Source organism: Cyrtonyx montezumae, unplaced genomic scaffold (genome assembly GCF_038088225.1).
Source record: "Cyrtonyx montezumae isolate F1298 unplaced genomic scaffold, pur_monq_1.0 scaffold_59, whole genome shotgun sequence".
Lineage (NCBI taxonomy): Eukaryota > Metazoa > Chordata > Aves > Galliformes > Odontophoridae > Cyrtonyx > Cyrtonyx montezumae.
In genome coordinates this window covers 565,052-586,390 of record NW_027072066.1, presented here as the reverse complement: position 1 = coordinate 586,390, position 21,339 = coordinate 565,052, and the positions used below count along the sequence as shown (strand labels likewise).

Below are 21,339 nucleotides of genomic sequence, written 5' to 3'. Positions count from 1 at the left end.
GTGTCATGTTTCAGAAACATCCAGAAAAGAACATTTGTCAGGAACTTAAAAAGATCAATGGAGGGATACAAGAAGCGCTCAAAAGAGGAGAAGAAGTTGAAAGCTGCCAGCGATGCTCTCAGGAGAGGGAACGGAGTCCGACCCCATGGCTGCAATGGGGCTCCTCCTGAGCACAGAGGACTGAGAGCCAATGGACAAACCTGCCAGTGGAGGAACCTCAACCCTTACTCAGATCAGCTCTGAGCATCAGAGCGTGGCAAAAGGGCTGGTGGCTTTTTTAAAACGTTCTGGGGGAGGAAGAAGATGCCATTAAGCCTGGCTGCTCCACTTGTGAGTGGAGAGACTCTCTGAAGATGAAGGGCACTGCACACACGGACACGCAAACTGCTGGGAGGACCCAACCAGTCCTCCAAAGGAAGGATGCTCTGCCACAGCTCTCCCCCACTGCAGGGACAGCCCAGCAGGGGGAGGGGCAGAGACTGCAAGGGATATGCACCCGGGGGTGAGGGAGCTGCAGAACTCTGCTGCCTGCTGCTGTGCAAGTTCCCGTGTGTCTGGAAAGCAACAGATCAAACTCTGCTGGGAAAAGCCTCTCTTCTGAGAGCCATTATTTGCAACAGATACTAAGGCTGACTCAAGGAAGCCCCAAGACATACAAAGTTGGAAAAAAAAAAACCATTTTGTAGAATGATAGCTCCCTTTCTCACTCTTCGAGGCACCGGCCATTAAGCCAGAAGATATTGGGTTAAATGGACCTTCCATCCAACCCACTCATCAGCTTCACGCAGCTGCATTTGCTCATGGCAGTGCTCAAAGATGCACCGTTAGTCCTTGCATTTCCAGCACTGCTCAGCGCTCTGAAATGCAGTCCCACAGAATTATATTGCCCTGACCAGCACTGTTTGACCCAGTGCCACATTTTGTCTTGCAAACAAACACTCAAGCACTGTTCAAAAAATATTTCAACAGTTTTGAGTTGCAGAATACAACACTGGAATGCGTCGAAGGTCCACAAAGAAGAGCCTGGAAATTCTCCCATGAAGAAATTGCCACTCACTGCAGGGAATCTGCTTCAGCACATGGGGATTCCCAGAGGTCCTTTCCAAGCCCTCCAGCAGCCCCATGATTCTGGGAAAACCAAACCAAACCAAACCAAACCAAACCAAACCAAACCAAACCAAACCAAACCAAACCAAACCAAACCAAACCAAACCAAACCAAACCAAACCAGGAGCGCTGCAGTGGAAGCATCACTGGTAAAATCAGCCTCAGCAGATAACTGTATGGACACTGATGCACTTATGATTCTTTGCTTTAAAATGACTTGTCCTTAGTGCTCCTACTGGAAGAATTTCCCTTGCAGCTCCTAGGGTCACTTTCTACTTTCCGGACCCATACAGAAGAATGAATCCAACTCATACCTGTGCCAGTATCCACTGTCTCTTGCAGCATCACAGAGTGGTTGGGGTGAGAAGGGCCCCCTGGGTCCATCTGGTTGCCCCCTGCCCCAACAGGGACACCCGGAGCTGTGCCCAGCCCCATGCCCAGAGGGGTGTGGGGATCCCCAAGGACACCCCACAAGGTCTCTCATCTCTGTGCAAGGGCTCCACCACCTGCACTGTGCAGGGGTGTTTCCTGATGCTCAGAAGGAACCTCCTGTGCCCCAGTTTGTGCCCAGTGCCTCTGGTTCTGCACTGGCACCACTGGCAGGAGCCTGGCTCTGCCCCTCTCTTCAGGTACTTACAGCTTTCACTGATGCTCAATCCCTCCTCTGCCTTCAGTAGGACAACTAAGCCCATTTCCAGTGCCTTTGTAGCCATTAACCTTGCTGCAGGGATATGAACACAAAAGGAAAAGCCATTTCTTTCAGCTATGGGACTGGGTGTCAAGGGATGCTATGAATACCAGCAGCAGAGACAGCTTCAAAAAAAGGATCAGACAATCTCCATAGCTGGCTAACGAGAACACAAACCCATGGGCAGCCTCCGTCTCAGGGAGGAGACAGAGGTCCTTCTCCTGCGCATGCACTACACGTTGTCACTGGGGACAGCACTGATCCATCCCATCCCATCCCATCCCATCCCATCCCATCCCATCCCATCCCATCCCATCCCATCCCATCCCATCCCATCCCATCCCATCCCATCCCATCCCATGGTCCCCTGCCTGCTTCGTGTGCCACTGTGCCAGCTTTCCCTGCAGCACGTGATCCAGGCTGGAGATGCTCACGTCCACACGCTCTGTCCCTGCCCATGATGGGCCATCTCCCGGGCAGAGGCTTCCTCCCCACATCTCCTGCTGCTCCTGGCACCTTCCACTTGCCTTCCCACAAGGGGAGCTTCTCCTCCCCTTTCACACCTTCTCTCACACCACTGTCTCACCTTGCATACGTGGTCGCTGTCCTCTCACACACAATCACTGCTAACCACAATCTCCCCACTGTCCTCGGGAGCAGATTCTGCCCTACACTCAGTGCAGAGGCAAGGTATGCTGATTGCTAGGCAGAATGAAGTCATTGCCTTGAGCCACCAGGAGAGGGGCATCTCCACCACCACCACCACACACCTCCCCTGCTCCAGGTCTCTGCTGCAGCTCCACGTTAGTCATTCTCTCCCACCAATGGCAAATTGCAAGGAGACAAAAGGCAACACAAAAAACTCGAGCCTGCTGGGCACCTCGCCATCCCCAGGTAGCTGATGGCACTTGGGACCACCTCTTGGCTGCCCACACCCCAGCCAAGGCTTTGGGGAAGGAGCCGTGGGCCTGCAGCCAGCACCTGATGCCTTCACCAAAAAGCATGTCAGACCTTTCTACGGAATCATAAAACACAACTGTAGATTGAAGCAGGTCGGAAAATACCTCTGAGATCCCTAAGCCCAACCCCAACCCATCCCCCCACCACGCCCGCTAACTGTGTTCCCAGGTGTCACATCCCCACGTCCCTGGGGATGGGGACTCCCCCATTGCCCTTCTCCACACTGCGTGGATTTCTCCACGTCCAGAGTGCACAAGCAGAGCCACTGAGCAGCGTGCAGCAATGCTACAAATCCACTCAGTACAGGAAGTGAAGCGGAATGCCACATTCAATTGGAAGTACGCAGGGAATTTAGATAGGCAGATTATAAATATACAGATTGGAACTTAACTGAGGGGAAGACACTGCTTATCAGTAGCAGCAATTCTTCAAGCAGATTGTCTCCACGCTATCTAGTCTTTGTCTCTGAGGCAGCCTTCAGATTGGGATGCTGATAAGACCCTCCTGCACCGGGGACTGCTGAGGCTGCTTCCTCATCTGAACACAGGGGACTAGCCTATGAACCTCTGAACCTATGAGCCCTGCACAAACAGCTTCAGCCTCAGCCATCCCCCAGGCCTCTCCCCTCCACCATACTGGGAAAACTGGGCTCAGATCTCACTGGCATCTCAGCATTCAGAGCCGGAGCCGCCACAGGTGCAGCAAGTCATCTGCCAGCACGATTGGTATCGCTTGAATTACGGCTGCGCCCTAGCAGACAAATTAGCCAGTAGCAAAATAACTGGATTTAAAGATGTCACCAAACATCACTTCTCTGAACTGCCTTAGCAGGGAAGCATGTCAGACCTCTCTCTGCACAGACACGGAGCGCACTGAGCTCCATGGTGCCCTGCAGGATACGTGCCTCTTCATTTCTGAAGGCTGGGAAACTGAAGCTGCACCTTTAAGAGAGGCAAAGGAAACAACTGAATTTAATATATTCCAATAATGAAAACTCCGCTGGAGTATATTAGGCAACTGGAATGGGGATGTGATTGAATTTTAGAAACTGTTCTTGAGTACGTGAATTACATTAGAAGGAAGAGCTGATGGAAAGCGCGGTATGTGGCAGGTACTCAGCGAGCAAGTGGACCTCCAGAGCGTCTCATCACCTTACAAAAAGCACCGGGAGGAAATTAAAGGGACCTGTGGCCCTTCTGTTTCACTTTCCCCCTTGGGAAGCATTCCACAACAACTCCCAGATGAGCCTAAGCTGCTGAAGGTATGTCCCACCGGTAAGAGGGTCTCAGCTGCAAGCACCAGCAGAGCAGTACGAGCAGTGCAAGGGGGGGAGGAGCCCACGGTGCAGCAGAGGATGCATGGAGCTGCCTGCACAGAGCTCCAGCAGTGCTGCAGGGGTCAGCCTGAAGGCAGTGTCGGTGCAGGGGCTGCAGCGAGGAGTGCAGCAGCGTTTGTAGAAGTGGTCTCTGAGTTTTGCATCAAGCACAGCTCTCAGACCTTCGATGCATCTAAGCAACGTGCAATCTGAGTCTCATCTTGCATGGAGAGATGTATCCTCAGTGCTCCTGGGCTTCAGGACAGCTGAAGCTTGTTAGAAATGGGTTAGGAAAGGGCTGTTGGATGCTGATGCATCCATCCCATGCCCTTGTCAGGTTTCAGCTGCCAGAGACACAGGACTTACTGGGGGCTGGAGAAATGGGCAGACTGGGGCACAGCCAGGTACCGACACCACAACCCTCTTCAACTTGCACATTGCCCAAAGGTCCCTCGGACCAACAGCTTCCCAGGGCCCAGATCTCAGCCCACCTCAGACTTTTCACTCCCACTGTACACTGAGACCAATAAGCCAGAGCTCATGTGACAGAAGTGCTAAGTGCTCCAGGAACGAGGAGTGTGTCAGAACCTTGACAGACTGTTACGAGCTCATCTTCTTTATGGCATCCTCTGAACTGCCACAGCAGAGACAAGAGAGAGGAAACCTCGGGGATGTGGTTGGAGGAGTTCCACTTAACCACGGTCGCAGATTTAGACCCAACAAAGCAAGCAGTGGCTCTGACAGCAGCGAGGGGCGTGTGGCCCCAGACACAGAAGCATGGTTCCCACACACAGAAACACAAAACCAGCACTGGAGGAAAGCTATGTCAGCTCCAGCACCAAGGGAGATCAGGCCTGAGGACTGAAATCACAACCAGCCTGAGCAGATCTTACAAACTGTCGTCTAATGCAGTCAGACGTGCGAGCTGCTTGCAGCTTCCAGCAGACACCGACAGCCAGAAGCTTTCCATCACATTCTGAGCATCGAGGGAGGGAACTGCAAGACTCCCCACAAACTTCAGGCCGAAGAAGAACAACACAACAACAATGGAAGTCTCACTCTAAGGCAATTAACAGATAAAACAGATGAAATACTTCACAGGACCAGCACTGTTTTCTGTCTCTTACAAGCAGCATTAGAAGATGCTATTGAGGAGAGCCTATGTGCCTCACCACTCGCTTGTGCCTTCCATCCCTGCTCTGAGGACGTTAGCAGGACTGACCAGCTCAGTCCTGCCCAAATCTGTGCTCTCCAGCACTGCTCTCCAGCTATTCATCTCACCTCTTCCTGCACCTCCCAGGACTGCCCATGGTCTCCCACGTGCCACGTGTGCAGAAGAGCTCAAGGCTTTGTCTCCTGACGCTGCAGGGTTTGGTGACAGCTATTCATCTCACTGCATGGGGAGATTGGTGGTTCTGTGTGCCTCGGCTGTGCCTCCCCAGCCCTGCTCCTCTGCAGGCTGCAGTCCCCGTGCACTCTGTCCTCACAGGGTAGCTGCTCCATCCCCGTGACCGTTCCTTCTCTCCTTCTCTGGACCTTCTCCAGCTCTGCCTCTCGCCCTGTGAGATGCCAGACTTGATGCCCATGCAGCACTGAGGGTGAGCAGTGCAGGATCTGCGCATCCCACAGTGGCACTGCATTCCTTCCATCTCTCCTTGAGGTGTTCCTCCGGTTCTTGGGGCTGCTGCTGTGCCCCAGGCTCATGGTTTTGAGAGCTGTCGGTGCCATTCTGAGGCTGTGCTCCACATTTGGCACTGTGTAGCTGAATGCATCTGAATTTCAGATGCAATGCTTTGTGCTTATCTCCGTGGTGACCCACATGACACCTTTTGTGCGCTCAGCCTTTATCAGCACTGTCCATCAGCATCGTTGCACCATTTGGATGCAAACTTTGCCTCTTCCACAGACGTGGAAGGTTCAATGCAGTTTCTTCCCCAACTCAGTGATGAAAACAGAATGAAGCAGTTCCAGCAGCAGCTCCAGGTGCCCCATTCCTGACTGTTTAACATCCCAACAATAGGCATTTCAGTCTCACCCACCTCTCCCTCCATTTACGAGCCTTCGTGGCACAAGGAAATTTTTTGTCCTGTCCTTAGTTTCATCAGCGGCCTCAATATGAAACCTCCTATAAAGCTTTTCAGAAAATCCGAATGTATTTTGCTCACCCAGTCTCCTCCATCCAGGGCTGCCAACACACGCAGCTCCTCTCTCAGGTCAGCAAGGGAAGTCCCACTTTGCGAGAGCCACCGATCCCTTACAAACAGGCCGTGCTGCTCCTCATCATCAGCAACCTCGCCCTTCATTAACCACAGACATCCCATCGTGCAAAGGACTTCCACAGTTCCCTCTGCATTGGCACCCTCAGCCACTCTGTGCACCAGCCACCACAGCTGCCACCACTGCGTGCAAGGAGCAGCAGGGCTGGAGCATCAACCCCCACACCCTGGGCCCCACCATTTCACCCAGAGTAATGCTGGCTCGAAGCTCTTGGGCAGCCTCATCCTTCGATGACACTATAAAAGCAGCAGAGGCCATGTAAGGCTGTGCCCACAGTCCCTTCTGGAGCACGGACGGAACCACCGTGTTGGCAAAGGACAAAGACTCCTCCCAGGGCACCATGGAGAGCAACAAGCAGAGCCCATCACAGAGCGTGGCTTGATAAAACTGAGGAAGAACAGTGAGCTTCGGTGGTGAAGTGAGCTGGAAGAGAAAACAGGACACCAGCCTACAGGGCAAGCAAAACCCAGCCCCACTCTGGGAGGACTCTTCTCACCACAACGTGTTTTGGTGATGGGGCTTCCAGGCATTGGGAGCCTCTGGAGCCAGAGGAAGGAGCAACCCTAAGTGGAGGTGAAGGCTGATCACATCTCCTAAATGTGAGGTAGGGTTATTGCAGGCACCTGATCCAGCCTTCCCCTGCTCAGGCCACGGCAACCTCCTGCCTTGCTCTGGATGCTCATGACATCCCTGCTCCAGCTCTCCACCACGCAACTGGACAAGAACCCGGCCTCAGCTTAAAGATAACGTGGTCACTCTCTTAAACTCTTCATTATCCTCATTTTAGAAAACAAAACAGGCCCAGGACACTGCAATCTGTCGTTTGAATTTTTTTGAAATCAGCTTACAGTCGATGTCTTATTGCTTCTTCCTAAAGCATCTCTCCACAGCGGAACCCGCAGGCCACGTCTAAATCGCTGCTCAGATTTCTGCTGGAGGTTTCAGATGCCTTGAGCAGCTCTCACAGATCCCTTCCCATGAGACTCAGGATTCCTCTGAACATGTGGGCAGTGCACCCGCACACAAAGCCGCGCTGCTCAGCCCGCTGCCTTGCAGCGCACACTTGGGCTTTGCAGTGGTGGATCACACTCTGGGCTGGGCTGGGTTTTCCTATGAGCTCCATTTCTGAACGGTGCTGCCAGCAGAGCCCTCCTCCCAGCACACTGCTGCCAGCCCTGAGCTCTGTGCCACTGCCTCTCTGCCAGCTGCACCAACACGGTGCTCCTCCCTGCCCATCCAGATGGAAACCCCACCGAGCCAGGAGGCTGAGTGCCACCACATCCAACGCAGAGCCTTCCTTCTCATTCAGGAGAACTGCAGAGCCACCCTCAATCTCGGCACGTGACTCAAGCAATCCTTCTAGATGTAAAACCTCTTCGTGGCCCGCTCAGCTGCTCAAAGACAGAAGCACGGGCTCCCTTGTCCCCAGTGACTCTGCAAAACAAATCCCGACAGCAACTGGTACCAGCACTGCCAACAGTTTCTTCCATCGAGTGCATCATCCACAAGGAAAGCTCCTTCTCAACTTCACATCGACAGCAGTGAGAGCGGTATAAAGGCAGTCCAAAAATTACATTAATCATCTGCCTTGGATTTTGATAAGAACTTACGCAAAGATTGACTGCCCAATGGAGGCGAGGCTCTGGAAATCAACACAGATGAAACGTGGGTAAACCTACAGCACTTCCTGCATTCAGACAGGGCATCTGCCGAGAGAAGAGGGCTCCACACATCTGCACACCCCACAGCTGCTCCAGCCTGGCCCAGCACTGGGATCCCCATGTGGGCACAAAACAAGGCACGTGTCCATCGTCCTCCTGCACTGGTGCTGCACTGGGGCTGGCTCCACGCATCCAGTGGTGACCAGCAAACCCCTCCCGGCCTCTGAGCATTTACAGCCACAGCTCCTTCAGTCTGTGCCTCCATTGGTTTGGTTGGAGCAAGGAGCTGAGAGTGAGCGATGGGAAGAGAAAGGGAGAGAAGCCAGGGCACTACGACCCGGACCACAGCAGCATTATGGGACCCTGATTTTGTACGCTGGCACTTATAAAAGAATACACACGTACAAAACTGGAATTCTCCAATCCCTAGCACTGTGGAAAATCACTTCCTCCAAAGCACTAACTCACTCGGTCGGTTCGCTGCTAACATCCATGTAGAACACCATGCTGGGTTTCATACAACGATCACGGCTGCTCACAGAATATATTGCAACCATTTTTCCTCCACTTTTCCTCATTTCAAGAACTCAGGTGCATTTTAAGTGACACTAAGCCAGAAGCAATGAAAAACCCAGGAAATTTCAGACTGGAAGATATTTCAACAGGAAGATTAGAACCAGTTAAAGAATGCATTGCTACAAGCCAGCGAGCTTGGGAAAGCCACTGGCGAGACTTTGCCCACCGTAAAGTAATAGCCCCATAAACAGGGAACAAATCTGCTTTACAGCAGCTGAGATTGCTGCCCAGTGTCAGCGATGCTGAACTCCAGGCAGTACGAGCAATTTCATGCCAAGCCATACAGCGTGGTCTTATTTGGGAGCACATGCCATAGCCAGGGAGCCTTACAAAGACGTGTCATAAACACCGCACCACGGACATAGTGATGATGATCATTAATTGCTTCAGTCCAGGGTCACTCCATATGGCACACACCAGAGCTCTGGGGGTCCCGAATGCCTTTGGCACTCTTGCAGGGATGTGGGCACATGAGCTATGGGCACATAAACATTAAAGTGGGGCATAAAATCCTTTAAATAACAGATTTTTGGGGCAGAAGCCCAGCCTCATAGCTGAGGCACCTCAGCACTGCTTACAGGCACCTGGCCACAATGAGCCCACAGAGATGGAGTTGCGCCAGCACTGGGAGAAGTGGGTAAAAACTGGGAGTATGAACCTCCCTTTCAGACCCCGTGTGTGCTTCAAAGTTGGCCACCTTTACGTAGAATCAAAGGCTGTCCCAGACCCCACATCCCCTCCAGATGGGGCCACGTGCAGTGCACCCTCCTCTCCTGACCTCATGCCCACTGGGTGGCTGGGGCAGGGATTGCTGTGGTCCCTGAAATGCCTGGGGCCTGTTCATGCTCTGAGACTGCTCCTATGAGGACAGCTGTGCTGAAGCTCAGCACCGCTCCTGAAACATCAGGTGAAGCAAAGCACGAGCAGAGTGCGGGCAGGCACTTTGCGAACTCCAGTGCAGATCCCTTTACAGAGCTTAAGCAGACTGAATCCACACAAAATCATAGAATCACTGAGGGTGGAAAAGACCTCTGAGATCCCCAACCCAACCCCAACCCGTCCCACCGTGCCCACTGGCCGTGTCCCCACGTGCCACATCCCCACGGCCCTGGGACACCCCCACGGACGGGGACTCCCCACTGCCCTGGGCAGCTGTGCCAGTGCTGAGCGCTCTTTGGAGCACAGATCGTTCCCCATCTCCAAGCTGACCCTCCGCAGCGCTCCGTCAGCCCATCCCCTCTCGTCCCAATTTGTGAGGGAGAAAGCACACAGGCAGACAGCAGGAAGCCAGGAATAACCTTCCCCACACAGGCACCGGCCCTGCTAGAAATCCCCACAGCACTGATGTGAGCAGTAATCGCCCGCCAAAACTCTGGCAGCACTGATCCAGACCTGGCCAGGACCAACACTACGCTGCTGTGTCCGCAGCACAGATCCACGGGTTTGTTGTCTGATGAGCCATCACACAATCACAGAACGGTTTGGGTTGGAAGAGACTTTCATAGGATCACAGACTGGTTTGGGTTGGAAGGGATGTTCATACAATGACATAATGGTTTGGGTTGGAAGGACCCTCTAAAGGCCATGTGGTCCCACTCCCTGCGATGAGCAGGGACACCCACAGCTCCACCAGGAGCACTCAGCCCCGTCTCTCTGCATGGCATCCCACCCCTCAGATGAGTCAACCACACCACACAGCTCAGTATCATCATCATGACTTCTTTCACCCCTTGCCATCTCTCTGCTTGGCCCTTGCTTCTGTTTGCTATGAGTCAGCCCTGCCACCGGGGCCAGTTTCAAACACTCTGACCTGGTGAAGCTGAAATGACCGACACTCCACGCAACACCCCCATGCCTCAGGCAGTGCTGCATGAGGCTCAGCACCGGCCATGCCCCACTCTGCCTGCTCCTCTTTCAGCCCTAAGCACACAGAGCTGCTCAGTGATGGGATCAGCGTGCCATGAGAAGTGCATGTGGATAACGGTGGGGTGGGCACGGCTCAGATCAGACCACCAGACCTATGGATCCTCCAAACCAATATGACGTTAAGTCCTGTCCTCCTGGTTCAGATCTGTTTCCACAGGAACTATTTCATTCTTTCCAACATCTGTGTACAAAGAGATCACCTCCAGCCCACACTTCTTTGTGGCATTTGTCTCTGCCTCCCTGCACGGCTCTGTTCAGAGCTGCCTGCCTGGTAATATCCAGACAAGAGTGCCACTGATCGACAGAAGCACTGGGATAACTCCTCTGCTATTTGCTATTCTGGCCCTGATGCTGCCAAAACGCCTGTTTGGTTTCTGGCAGGATCTGCACCGCAGGCACAGCCTCTGTGCTGCCTGCAGCACCCGGAGCTCGGGGCTGGGATCGCGGAGACGGCAGTGAGGACGGCAGTGGGGGTTGTAGGGCACAGAGATGGGCTGCACGAGGCCGAGCAGGAGGGCAGTGAATGGTGGCAGGGCCGAGGGCCTGCATGACTCTCAGTGCTATGGTTCCTCCAGCTCCTGCCATGCAATGACCAAACCCAACAGCATTAACTTCCCCCCCCCCCTCCCCAGGAGGCACTGAGAGATCACACATTGATGATTGCTGTGGCAAATGATTGTGCTGATGTCTATGGGAAAAGCAGCCAGATGCAGAAGCGCGTGTAAATAGCCACGAGCTGCGAGACGTGACGCATCGCCATCCAGAACACGGCGCTGGAGCCAGCCCAGCATGCGCCAGGGCAGCACACCAGAGCACAGAACCGCACCATCCGCCCGCCTGATGCTGCAGCAGCCCCGTGCCTGGCAGGCGTCCACTTGGGACGGCTCCAACCACTTTGCATTTCTGTCTGCTGTCCAGGAGAGGACGGTGGGGTGCAGAGCTGCCTGGAGCTCATTGGCATTCGGGCCACGTCTGCGCTCCCAGCCCGCTGCTCAGAGCCATGCGGCCGCTCACACCCTGCCAGGAGAGTGCACCGATGCCATCGCTGGATCCGGGTCTTCCAAGGACATCCCCTCCCCAGAGCCACGTGGGCACAGAGGCAGGGACAACCCCTGCACGCTGCGGGCACTAGGAGTGCAGCGGGGCTGCATTGCAGGGTGGGCACCTCCATGCAGCCATCCTTACGCTGGAAGGATGGAAAGCATTCACTACTGAGCCCAGCCCTACCAAAAAGGCCCTGGGGGTGCTGGTGGGGGACAGCACCACTCCCAGCACTGTGCCCTCACAGCCCAGAGAGCCAAACACACCCTGAGTGCATGCAGAGCAGCACGGCCAGCGGGGCGAGGGAGGGGAGCTGCCCCTCTGCTCTGTGCTGGGAGACCTCACCCGGAGCACTGCGTCCACGTGGGAGTGCTCAGCACAGGAGGGACACGGAGCTGTTGGAGTGCGTCCAGAGGAGGGACACAAAAATGGTCCCAGGGATGGAAGAGCTCTCCTGTGAGCACGGGCTGAGAGCTGGGGCTGTGCAGCTGGAGAAGGGAAGGCTGCGGGGAGAGCTGAGAGCGGCCTTCAGTACCTAAAGGGGCTGTGGGGAAGGAGGGAATGGACGCTTCAGTGGGGTCTGTGCGACAGGACAAGGGGAGATGGTTTCCAAATGACAGAGGGAGACTGAGACTGGACACAAGGAGCAAGGTCTTCACACTGAGGTGGTGAGGCACTGCACAGGTTGCCCAGAGAGGCAGTGCTGCCCCATCCCTGCAGACAGCCACGGTCAGGGGATGGGGCTCTGAGCACTGATGGAGCTGTGGGTGCCCGTGCTCGTGGCAGGGAGTGGGATCAGATGGCCTTGAAGGGCACTTCCAACCCAAACCATTCTGTGAGTCCATGATTCTGTCATTCTGCCTTTTTATAAGCTGGCTGTGGTCAGCAGGACCAGGATGAAGAACTCTTAGGATGAGCTCTTCTGAAAAACCCTGCAAATGAAGGCAGACATCCCTTAAAAGATGAAAAGAAGAAAAAAAGACAGCTCTTAGCAGAAATACTCTGTGTATTGGGGAGCTCAGCTGGCAGAGCAGCACTGCAGAGAAAGACAGAGCAGGATGCTGGTGGCCAGGACAGCCATGGGGTCACTGACACAGCCACCTCCCCTCAAACTCTGCCCGGGGGCACAAGCCAGACCCAAGGGAATGTCCTCAGCTCCCAGCTGATGGCTGACCCAGTACAGGGTGCAGGGAGCTCACCGCGACATGCAGCACCCACAGCAAAGCTCTAATTAAGAGAAATGAAGCCAAGCGTGGCCCAACTGGATGCAAAGGAAAGCGTGTTTCCCTCTGACACCCTTAAATGTCACCTCATGTCCCCTTGCACTGCCCATGGCCACGCTGATCCCCCCCTCCTCCGCAGTGGCCGGGGAGCAGCACTGCCCCAAGCACTGGCACAACACCACTGCAGTGACACTGTTTTCTATCCCATTCCTCACATTTCAGTGTTTTGCTCTGTATTCCAATGAGTAATTCCTCATGAAGGAGTGGAATTTTTCACGGCGGAGCTGACCAGGAAGGGACTGCAGTTCATTTAAAATCCCATACAACATTTAGGCCACCCGAATTCCTGCCCTGCAGAACCTATCACCCGTATTTATCAACAAGCTCCACCAGACTCTGAAGTCTGCAGTTTCCCTCATACAGAGCAACCACACTGGGGATCAGCAACGCAGAGAAGCGGTGACGTTTTGCTCTATCATTACCATTTCACTGCTCCTTTTTTAGCCAGGCAATTCCTCTTCTCTTAGGTCTGAGCGGCTGCAGCAACTCAGGAGAACCTCTCAGAAGAAGGTCGCCCCGTGTCGTACCTCCGTGCCTGAATTTCACATTGACCTCAGTGAGAAGAAACCCAACGAGAGCTCTCAGAGCCCTGGCTGTGGGCTGCAGCTTTGGCTCCTGGGCTCCGTGCTCCCGGTGCATTTCCTGCACCCAGCGCCTGCACGGCTGCTGCTCACACCTCCTCCCTTTGTTCTGGGAGCCCAGTGCTCCCCAAAAGACCACAGAGCAGGGGGTGACAGTGATGTGCTCTTTGTGTACCACTGTAACATTCATGGCACCGAGTCTCAGTGCTTGGACTGGTGAAACTGAAATCCCCTTCTAAGAAAACCCCGTCCCAGTTGAGTACACTCTCCAAGTGAGCCTTGTTGGCCGTCACATCGCTCACGCTGCTCAGGGTGATGCGGTTTCTCTTCCCAAACCTTTACTTTCCTGCCAGCTTAGGGTCAGGAGGTCAGGAAATGAGTTCCCCTTTGGGACATGTTCCACCTCACCCGGTGCACCAGACCCTCACCAAAGAGCTGAACCCACACCATCTCCATTTGGACAACAGCTCTGCCTTGCTCCTGGCACTCACGCTGCCTTCCCCAAACCCAGATTCCCATTCCCATTGGTCTCTTTAGTCCCAGATATTTTTCTGGACCTACTGCAGGCAGTTTTTGTCCCCCAGGGACCAGCTCCTCTCCCAGAGGTCCAGCCTCATGCAGCTCTGGTGGGATTGCCCCAGCACTTCCCCTATTGCCCATAAGGATGCGATGTCTTTGGATTTCTCAGGCCTTTCTGATGCATTTCTGTCATCTTTTTGAAATTCCCCTTCAGAAGTTGGCACAGTGAGTGTCGTCAGCGTCTCTCCTGCCTCAAGACGCGGAGCTGAGTAAAGCTGCTGTCATTCACTAGCCCACATTTTCGGAAACGTGGCTATTTCGGGAACTCCGCACACAGGCGGTGCAGTGCCATGTGCAGCCCCTCCTGCTCTGGGAGCAGTGGCCCAGGGGGTCACCAACAGAATCATGGAATCATTAAGGTTGAGAAAGGCCACTCAGAGCATCAAGTCCAACCCCAGTCCCTACCGTACCCATTAACTGTGGTGACACAGGGCAAAAGCCAACCCCAGAACTCACAGAACCACAGCATGGTTGGGCTGAAGGGACCCCCAGCCCCACCCTGCGGGCACACACCCAACACAGAGGTAATCTCACCTGAATATTGCTCGTATGCTCTTTGGGTTTATCAGAACTCATGACTGCCTGGTTCCTTTGGATGTGCTGTGGTGTGCAATGAGGGCAGCAGCACCTTCCTTCCAGGTGTTGCGTGGTTCAGGTGCACATTACAGCAGAGCTCCATCCCAAGCTGCTGCCCCCAGTGGGTTCCTCTCCTCTAAGCTTGCTTTTCTCAAGTTCAACCCACTGACCTCCCAACCCCATTATTCTGCAGTTCCTCTGCAAGCACTCCCCATTTCCTGCACAGTTGAATGGTTGGGGACCTGCGCTCCTCACCACGTTTCTCCAAAGGAGCACTGACCAAATAACCCTTTAGAATCATAGACTCCTAAACCTTGGGGTTGGAAATGACCTTCAGGATCACCCAGTCCAACCGTCCACCTGCCATCAATATTTCCCACTAAACCACGTTCCTCAGTACAACACCTCAACGTTTCTGGAACACCCCCAGGGACGGTGAGTCCCCCTCCTCCCCAGGCAGCCCGTTCCAGCTCCCAACCACTCTTTTGGAGACGCCTTTCCTAGTGCCCAGCCTGAATGTCCCCTCCACCCATGAACAAGGCGTTATCTTAGACCGCACCGGGAGCAAGAGATGCCCCAACTCTGCTCTTCAGAGTCACACCCTAAAACAACCCCCCCCATCGGATGCATAGGGCACAGCCCCACATCGCTGCACTGCACACAGCGCGCTCGCCCCTGCAGCAGCCCCGGAGCCCTGCAGCATCCAGAGCCTTCATGCCACGGAGCTCCAGGTTCCCAGCATCCCCAGGAAATGATTTTGCTGCGAGGGAGAGTCCAAGGCTGCAGCTGAGATGTGGAAGGGACTCAGACTAACAGCTGGCACCAGGCTGAAAAGCAAGGTGCAGGAGGGAATGAAACAATCTGTGGCCATTTCTCCTCCAATCCCCAATGCACGCTGAACAAATCCAACGGCTCGGAGCCTTTCAGAAGCTGGGAAGGTAAAACAAATTGGCTGAGGCATTTAATAAATGAATAAACAAAGCAGCGAGCTCGCACTCAGGGCAAAGATCTCATTCACTGCGTTGAGAGGGAAATGGGACTGGGAATAGTGCATCGGTCCGCACAGTTACACATAATAATGTGAAAAAAGAGGTTGGGACAAGGCATCTATTTTATTAACCCCCCCAAGGAGCGGTCACGATTATTAGAAATAAGATCCCTAGGTTGCAGTTGATGCAATAACTGCAGTTTTAGCAATTTCAGAAGAATGATATTTGTTCGGGGTGGCAAAGGGCTGGGAATGGATGCTCTCTGGGTTTCTGAGCAGTGAAGAAGCGGTGCTTGGTGTGGTCTCTGCCCACAGCAGCCACGGGCACAGCAGCAATTTGCATTGCTTGCTGCAGAGATGCTCACGGCCAGGACCAGAACAGAAGGCATTTCTGAGCACAGGTGGCACCATTCCTGCTTCCCTCAGCAAGTGCCATGCTGGGCTTAGCACACAGCCCTTCCCATCCAGCAGTGCCCTGTGCTGCACCCTCCAGAGAGCCCTTAGGGGCTGCAGGGTAATGAGAGATGGCACTGAGCAGAGATGTGCTACCAGGAGCAGGCTGCCCAGCCAGCTCCTGGGCTGTGGCTGCGACCACTTCTTATACACATGGTACAGGAAACGGACACAGGAGCTCTTTATGTGCTCTGATTCTGAGAGGGGGAGAACACAAAGGCAAAGTTGGCAGGAACAGCTACAAGATGGGAAGTGTTCACCCGAGGGAGGGAAGGCAGGAAGGAAGGAAGGAGGGAGAGAGGGAGGAGAGGAAGGAAGGAAGGAAGGAGGGAGGCAGGAGGGAAGGAGGGAGGCAGGAGGGAAGGAGGGAGGCAGGAGGAGGGAAGGAGGGAGGCAGGAGGAGGGAAGGAGGGAGGCAGGAGGAGGGAAGGAGGGAGGCAGGAGGAGGGAAGGAGGGAGGCAGGAGGAGGGAAGGAGGGAAAGAGGGAAGGAGGAGGGAAGGAGGGAGGCAGGAGGGAAGGAGGGAGGCAGGAGGGAAGGAGGGAGGCAGGAGGAGGGAAGGAGGGAGGCAGGAGGAGGGAAGGAGGGAAGGAGGGAAAGAGGGAAGGAGGAGGGAAGGAGGGAGGCAGGAGGGAAGGAGGGAGGCAGGAGGGAAGGAGGGAGGCAGGAGGGAAGGAGGGAGGCAGGAGGGAAGGAGGGAGGCAGGAGGGAAGGAGGGAGGCAGGAGGGAAGGAGGGAGGCAGGAGGGAAGGAGGGAGGCAGGAGGGAAGGAGGGAGGCAGGAGGAGGGAAGGAGGGAGGCAGGAGGAGGGAAGGAGGGAAGGAGGGAAAGAGGGAAGGAGGAGGGAAGGAGGGAGGCAGGAGAGAAGGAGGGAGGCAGGAGGGAAGGAGGGAGGCAGGAGGGAAGGAGGGAGGCAGGAGGGAGGGAAGGCTTCAAATGTTACAAAAACTGGAAAACAGCAGTGATTGCTGTGAGCAAAACACATACACACAAAATAGATCGTGTCAGAAGGCACAATCACAAGAAGTGCCACTGCAGAGAGAAGCTAGGCAAACAAGAAAGCATTCTGCAAATGCACTGACAGCAAGAAAAGATCCCAGAAATGGCTGGAAATGGTTGGTGCTCTTTGGGGTAACTGCAGAGGGAGAGAACTGGAAACGGATGAAACTAAGGAGACCAAGGTAATGTCTGCTCATCGCTGAATCAGCCTTTAATACAAAGATCAGTGCGAGATGGTGGGTACCTTCACGGGGACAGAGAGGAAAGAGCTCACCTGGAAACCAGCAGTGGGAACTAATTAATGTCTGGGTGAGCCTGACTGCACATCTAGTGGGAAGTTTGAGGACAGGTTGAAGCAACCTAAGAATACTTAAGCTCATCTTTGAAGGATCATGCAACACAGAACGTGTCCCAAAAGCATGGAAAAGCTTGGGAAAGGGCAAGGTTTGGGTTTAAACAGACCCTGAGAAGCTGAAGGTGCTCCATCTGTGCAGGAGACATCAACTGCAGCAGGATCCAGATAGGGAAACACTTGTTGCGGAGTGGGATTTGAGGGAGGAAAAAAGGTGGAGGCTCTCACACGCTGGATGTGAGTCACACATCACACATTTCATGAAACGCAGTATTAGCAGCTATCAAAACCACCGCCTGAAAAACACGCAGTGTAATTCTGCTGCTGTGCTGCACCTGCACCACGCTGCTGCCAGGAGCAGCTCTGGGACAGAGCTATGGGACGAGCAGCCACAAAGGGCTGTGCAGAGCTCTGGGACTGGGGGGAACACGACCACCTGCACCACCAACACCTCCCCAGGGCGGGCTCCCAGCCATGGGCTCAGGGGACAGCCCAGTACCACTGGGGATGCACATAGTGAGGCTGCCCCAAACCCTACGGGGTGCATCAACCCCCAGCATCACTCATCTCTGCCCCATGCCCAGACAGTCAGCATCACTCCTGGAAAACATGAAACAGCGCAGCTAAGCCGCTCTTCCCTTAAATTACATCTGCCATCCTGAATATATTTGCAAAACAATCAGGATTCTGCTGGCAGTTTCCTCCCTCAGAATAAAGGATTTGGGGGTGCGCACTGCAGACACTGATTTTTCTTTGTATTTATGCTGATCAAAATCTGACCCAGAACGAATCTTTTTCTTGGAAGATTTTTTGGGGCGATATGAGAGGACTCCGCGCGTTCACGGTTACGCTGCCACTTACCACAGGCACTGTCCTCCTCTTGGAAAAGAAAACATCGCTGGGAACTGAGCACTGAGATGCGATAGGGATCGCTAAACAAAAGCTCAGACCCAATGTGAACACACCGGGCACTGCCTGCAGAGCCATGAGGCCAAACACCGGGCGAGAGGTACGGGGTCACACCAAATGCAGCCGCTCATCAGTGGCTCCCAACACTTGCTGCTGGACAGCAGTGGCACACTCATACATCTCTACTATTGAAAGTAATATCAGACCCTACAATTCTCCCTCACAGAACTCCCCAGGCTCCAGTCTATGCCCACTGCCCCTCGTCCTGGCATTGGGCAACACCGAGCAGAACCCAGCCCCCTCCTCCTGACCCCCCCATGAGACATCCATCAGCACCGCTCACATCCCCCTCAGGTGAACGGCCACGGGGATCTCAGCCTTCACCTTCAACTCACTGCCCTGCATCCCTCACATCACCAAGGACAGCTTCATCCCATTCAACCTCACCTGCACATGCACTATGCTGAGCACGGCGGCTGCAGCGTGCGAGTTCTGCTTGCCCCAAGCTCAGAATACCCCAATCCCTACAGAAATACACAGAAGATGGAATAAAACATCTTCTTAGATGCACATCATTAAAGCAGGAAGGACCGTGTCACCCCAGCTCTCCCTGTGCCCCTCCAGGCAGGAGGCAGAAGATGGGCAGAGCTGCTCCGCGTGTCCCCAGGGGCTCCAAGCAGTTCCAGGAGGAGCTCCAGAGGCACTGATTATAAAAGCCTGCAGCGTGACTTCCCCCACTCCGACCTCCTAATGCTTTTATAATCATGCTGTGCCCCCATAGCAAGATCCCAAGGCCATCAATTCCAGAGTGAACTGCAGGGCAGAGGAGAAGCACCATCTCACGCCGGTTCTGAATTGGCTTGCCATTAATTTCATCACATGCTCTTTGTGCCCTGGTGCCGTGAAACACTCAGAAGTTACCTATTTTCCTCTCACAAGACACTCCATATTTTCAATATTTTTCTGTCCCCGCTCACCAGCTGTGCTGTGTGGCACTGAGAGCTGCCAGCACGGGTCCGGACCGCCGCACCGGGCTGTTTCCCACATCCTCCCACCACCTCCCAGCACTTTGGAGCTCACACTGAGCAGAGCTTTCCAACGAGCGGCATAGGAAACAACCTGCAACTTCTCTCAGGTTAAACTGTTAATTAGGAATCCGACCGAGGACTCGGGTCGTTCAATTCTTTATTCCCTCTGGTAGCTATTTTGCATTTATCCTCATTATTTTTCATTCACTGACATGCTTCTGTTTCTCTGATTTCTTCAGATCACCTTGAGGACCCTCCAAGCAGTTTCTGTGTGGCATTTAATATGAAGAGATGTCACCTGCAGACCAGCTCTGCGTTGCCCGGACCTATTTCCTGCTCATTAGCAAGCACGAGGGCAGCCCAGAGCTGCCCACTCTTTGTCCTCCTGCTCTGTCCACACGACATCGGAGTTTCCCAGTAGCCCCCACTAGCAGATATTGCTGTACACCAGGCATGGCTGCAGTCTGCCTCTCCAGAGGACTTCATGAAGCAAAGCCTGAACCCAGCCCTCACCAAGAGGGCTTCTCCTCAACTCCCACTCTACAGCAGTACTTGGCTGGCGAGGTCTTTGCCCTCAATCAGCAGGGCACTCGTGCCTTGGTTCCAACCAAAGGCAGAGTCAGAGCAGCAGCAGAGCCAGAGTTCACATTGCACGTGGTCACTGGGTGACAAGAGAATGGAGAACCGAGGTCACTGCCACGCAGACGGGCCATTGCTATCCCCGTACCACAGTGAGCGCTGGTCCTGTGCTGACCCACCAGTGGGAGCGCAGCCATGCCCACCAACCGCTCCCAGGCCCAAGCAGCTCAAGGGAGCAACCACCTGGAGGTATGCAGGAGGCAGAGACAACCAGGAGCCGGCTCGGATGCATGTGGGGCCAGCTTTTCTGCAGTATAGTATTCTGCAGACCTCCAAGTATTAGTTTTCAAGATGCATTCGTTGGCATGGCAACAACAAGCACAACGTGGAATTGATGTACTCAACCGTTCTTCTGAGATGCAAAATTAGACTGAGGGATGAGGAGAAGATCGAGGGAAGCAGCCCCCACTGTGCTCGTGCCAAGCCCCGGCCAGCAGACCACCCAGCACCGTGCCCCCCACGCTCTACCCTGCGTCCCACCACTGCTCCCATGGGTGCCAACGCACACCGTGGCCACAGCACGGCCCAGCCCCGCTGTGCCCACCCCAACCCTCACCTGGCCTTGCTGCGGCTGCTCCTCCGGAGCGTGGGCAGGTCAACCTCCTTCTCCTCCTGCACACGCTGCAGGGATGGGGAGCGGCTGTGGGCACTGCGGGCGCTGCTGGAGCTGGCCAGGCTGCCGTCCCCACTGCCGACCCCCACGGCGGCCTCCTGCATCTGGGCCAGCAGTTGGGGGGGAAGGCTGCGCAGCGAGGGCACCGGCGAGTAGGACGCCCGGCTCTCCGCCTTCAGGTTGTTGTCGCTGGCCGAGCGCTGCAGCATACGTGGGGAGGAGAGGCCGCCGGCACCGAGGATCCGTCTCCGCTTCGTGTAGCTGGGAGTTTCTCTGAAAGGCACTGCAAAAGAGGCAGGGCATTGGCACGAGGTACCGGCTGTGCAGGGTGAAGCTGGGTGGTGAGAGTGGTCTGACATTGGGAACAGGCAGCCCGGGGAAGCGGTGGAGTCACCGTCCATGGAGGTGTCCAAGAAAAGGAGGAGATGAGGAGACAGCTCCTGGGGACGTGGGCAGTGGGCGCGGTGAGATTGGGTTGGGGTTGGACCGGGGATCTCAGAGGTCTTGTACAACCTTTGTGACTCCGTGCTTCTGCGGTCGTGCTGGGGCAGGAGGACGGTGGCAGAGAAGGAGCACGGAGCTGGGGCAGGAATCATCACAGAACCATTGAATGGTTGGGTTGGAAGGGAACACAAAGCCCCTCCAACCCAACCCTGGGAACTGGGTGCTCCCCCCAGCTCAGTCTGCCCAGGCTCCATCTGAGGCCTTGAGTTCCTCCAGGGATGGGGCACCCACACTCTGGGCAGCAGTGCCAGGTCCTCATCACCCAGGAGAAGTGGCACATCCTT

General features: G+C 54.7%; 1 protein-coding gene across 1 annotated transcript in view; it reads right to left on the bottom strand.

Annotated features, from left to right (window-relative positions):
* SHANK3 (SH3 and multiple ankyrin repeat domains 3) overlaps nucleotides 1–21,339 on the bottom strand; it is a 255,468-nt gene that overhangs the window by 144,890 nt on the left and 89,239 nt on the right. The window contains 1 exon segment of the mRNA XM_065749212.1: nucleotides 20,495–20,834. Coding sequence (XP_065605284.1) covers nucleotides 20,495–20,834 — 340 coding nt within the window.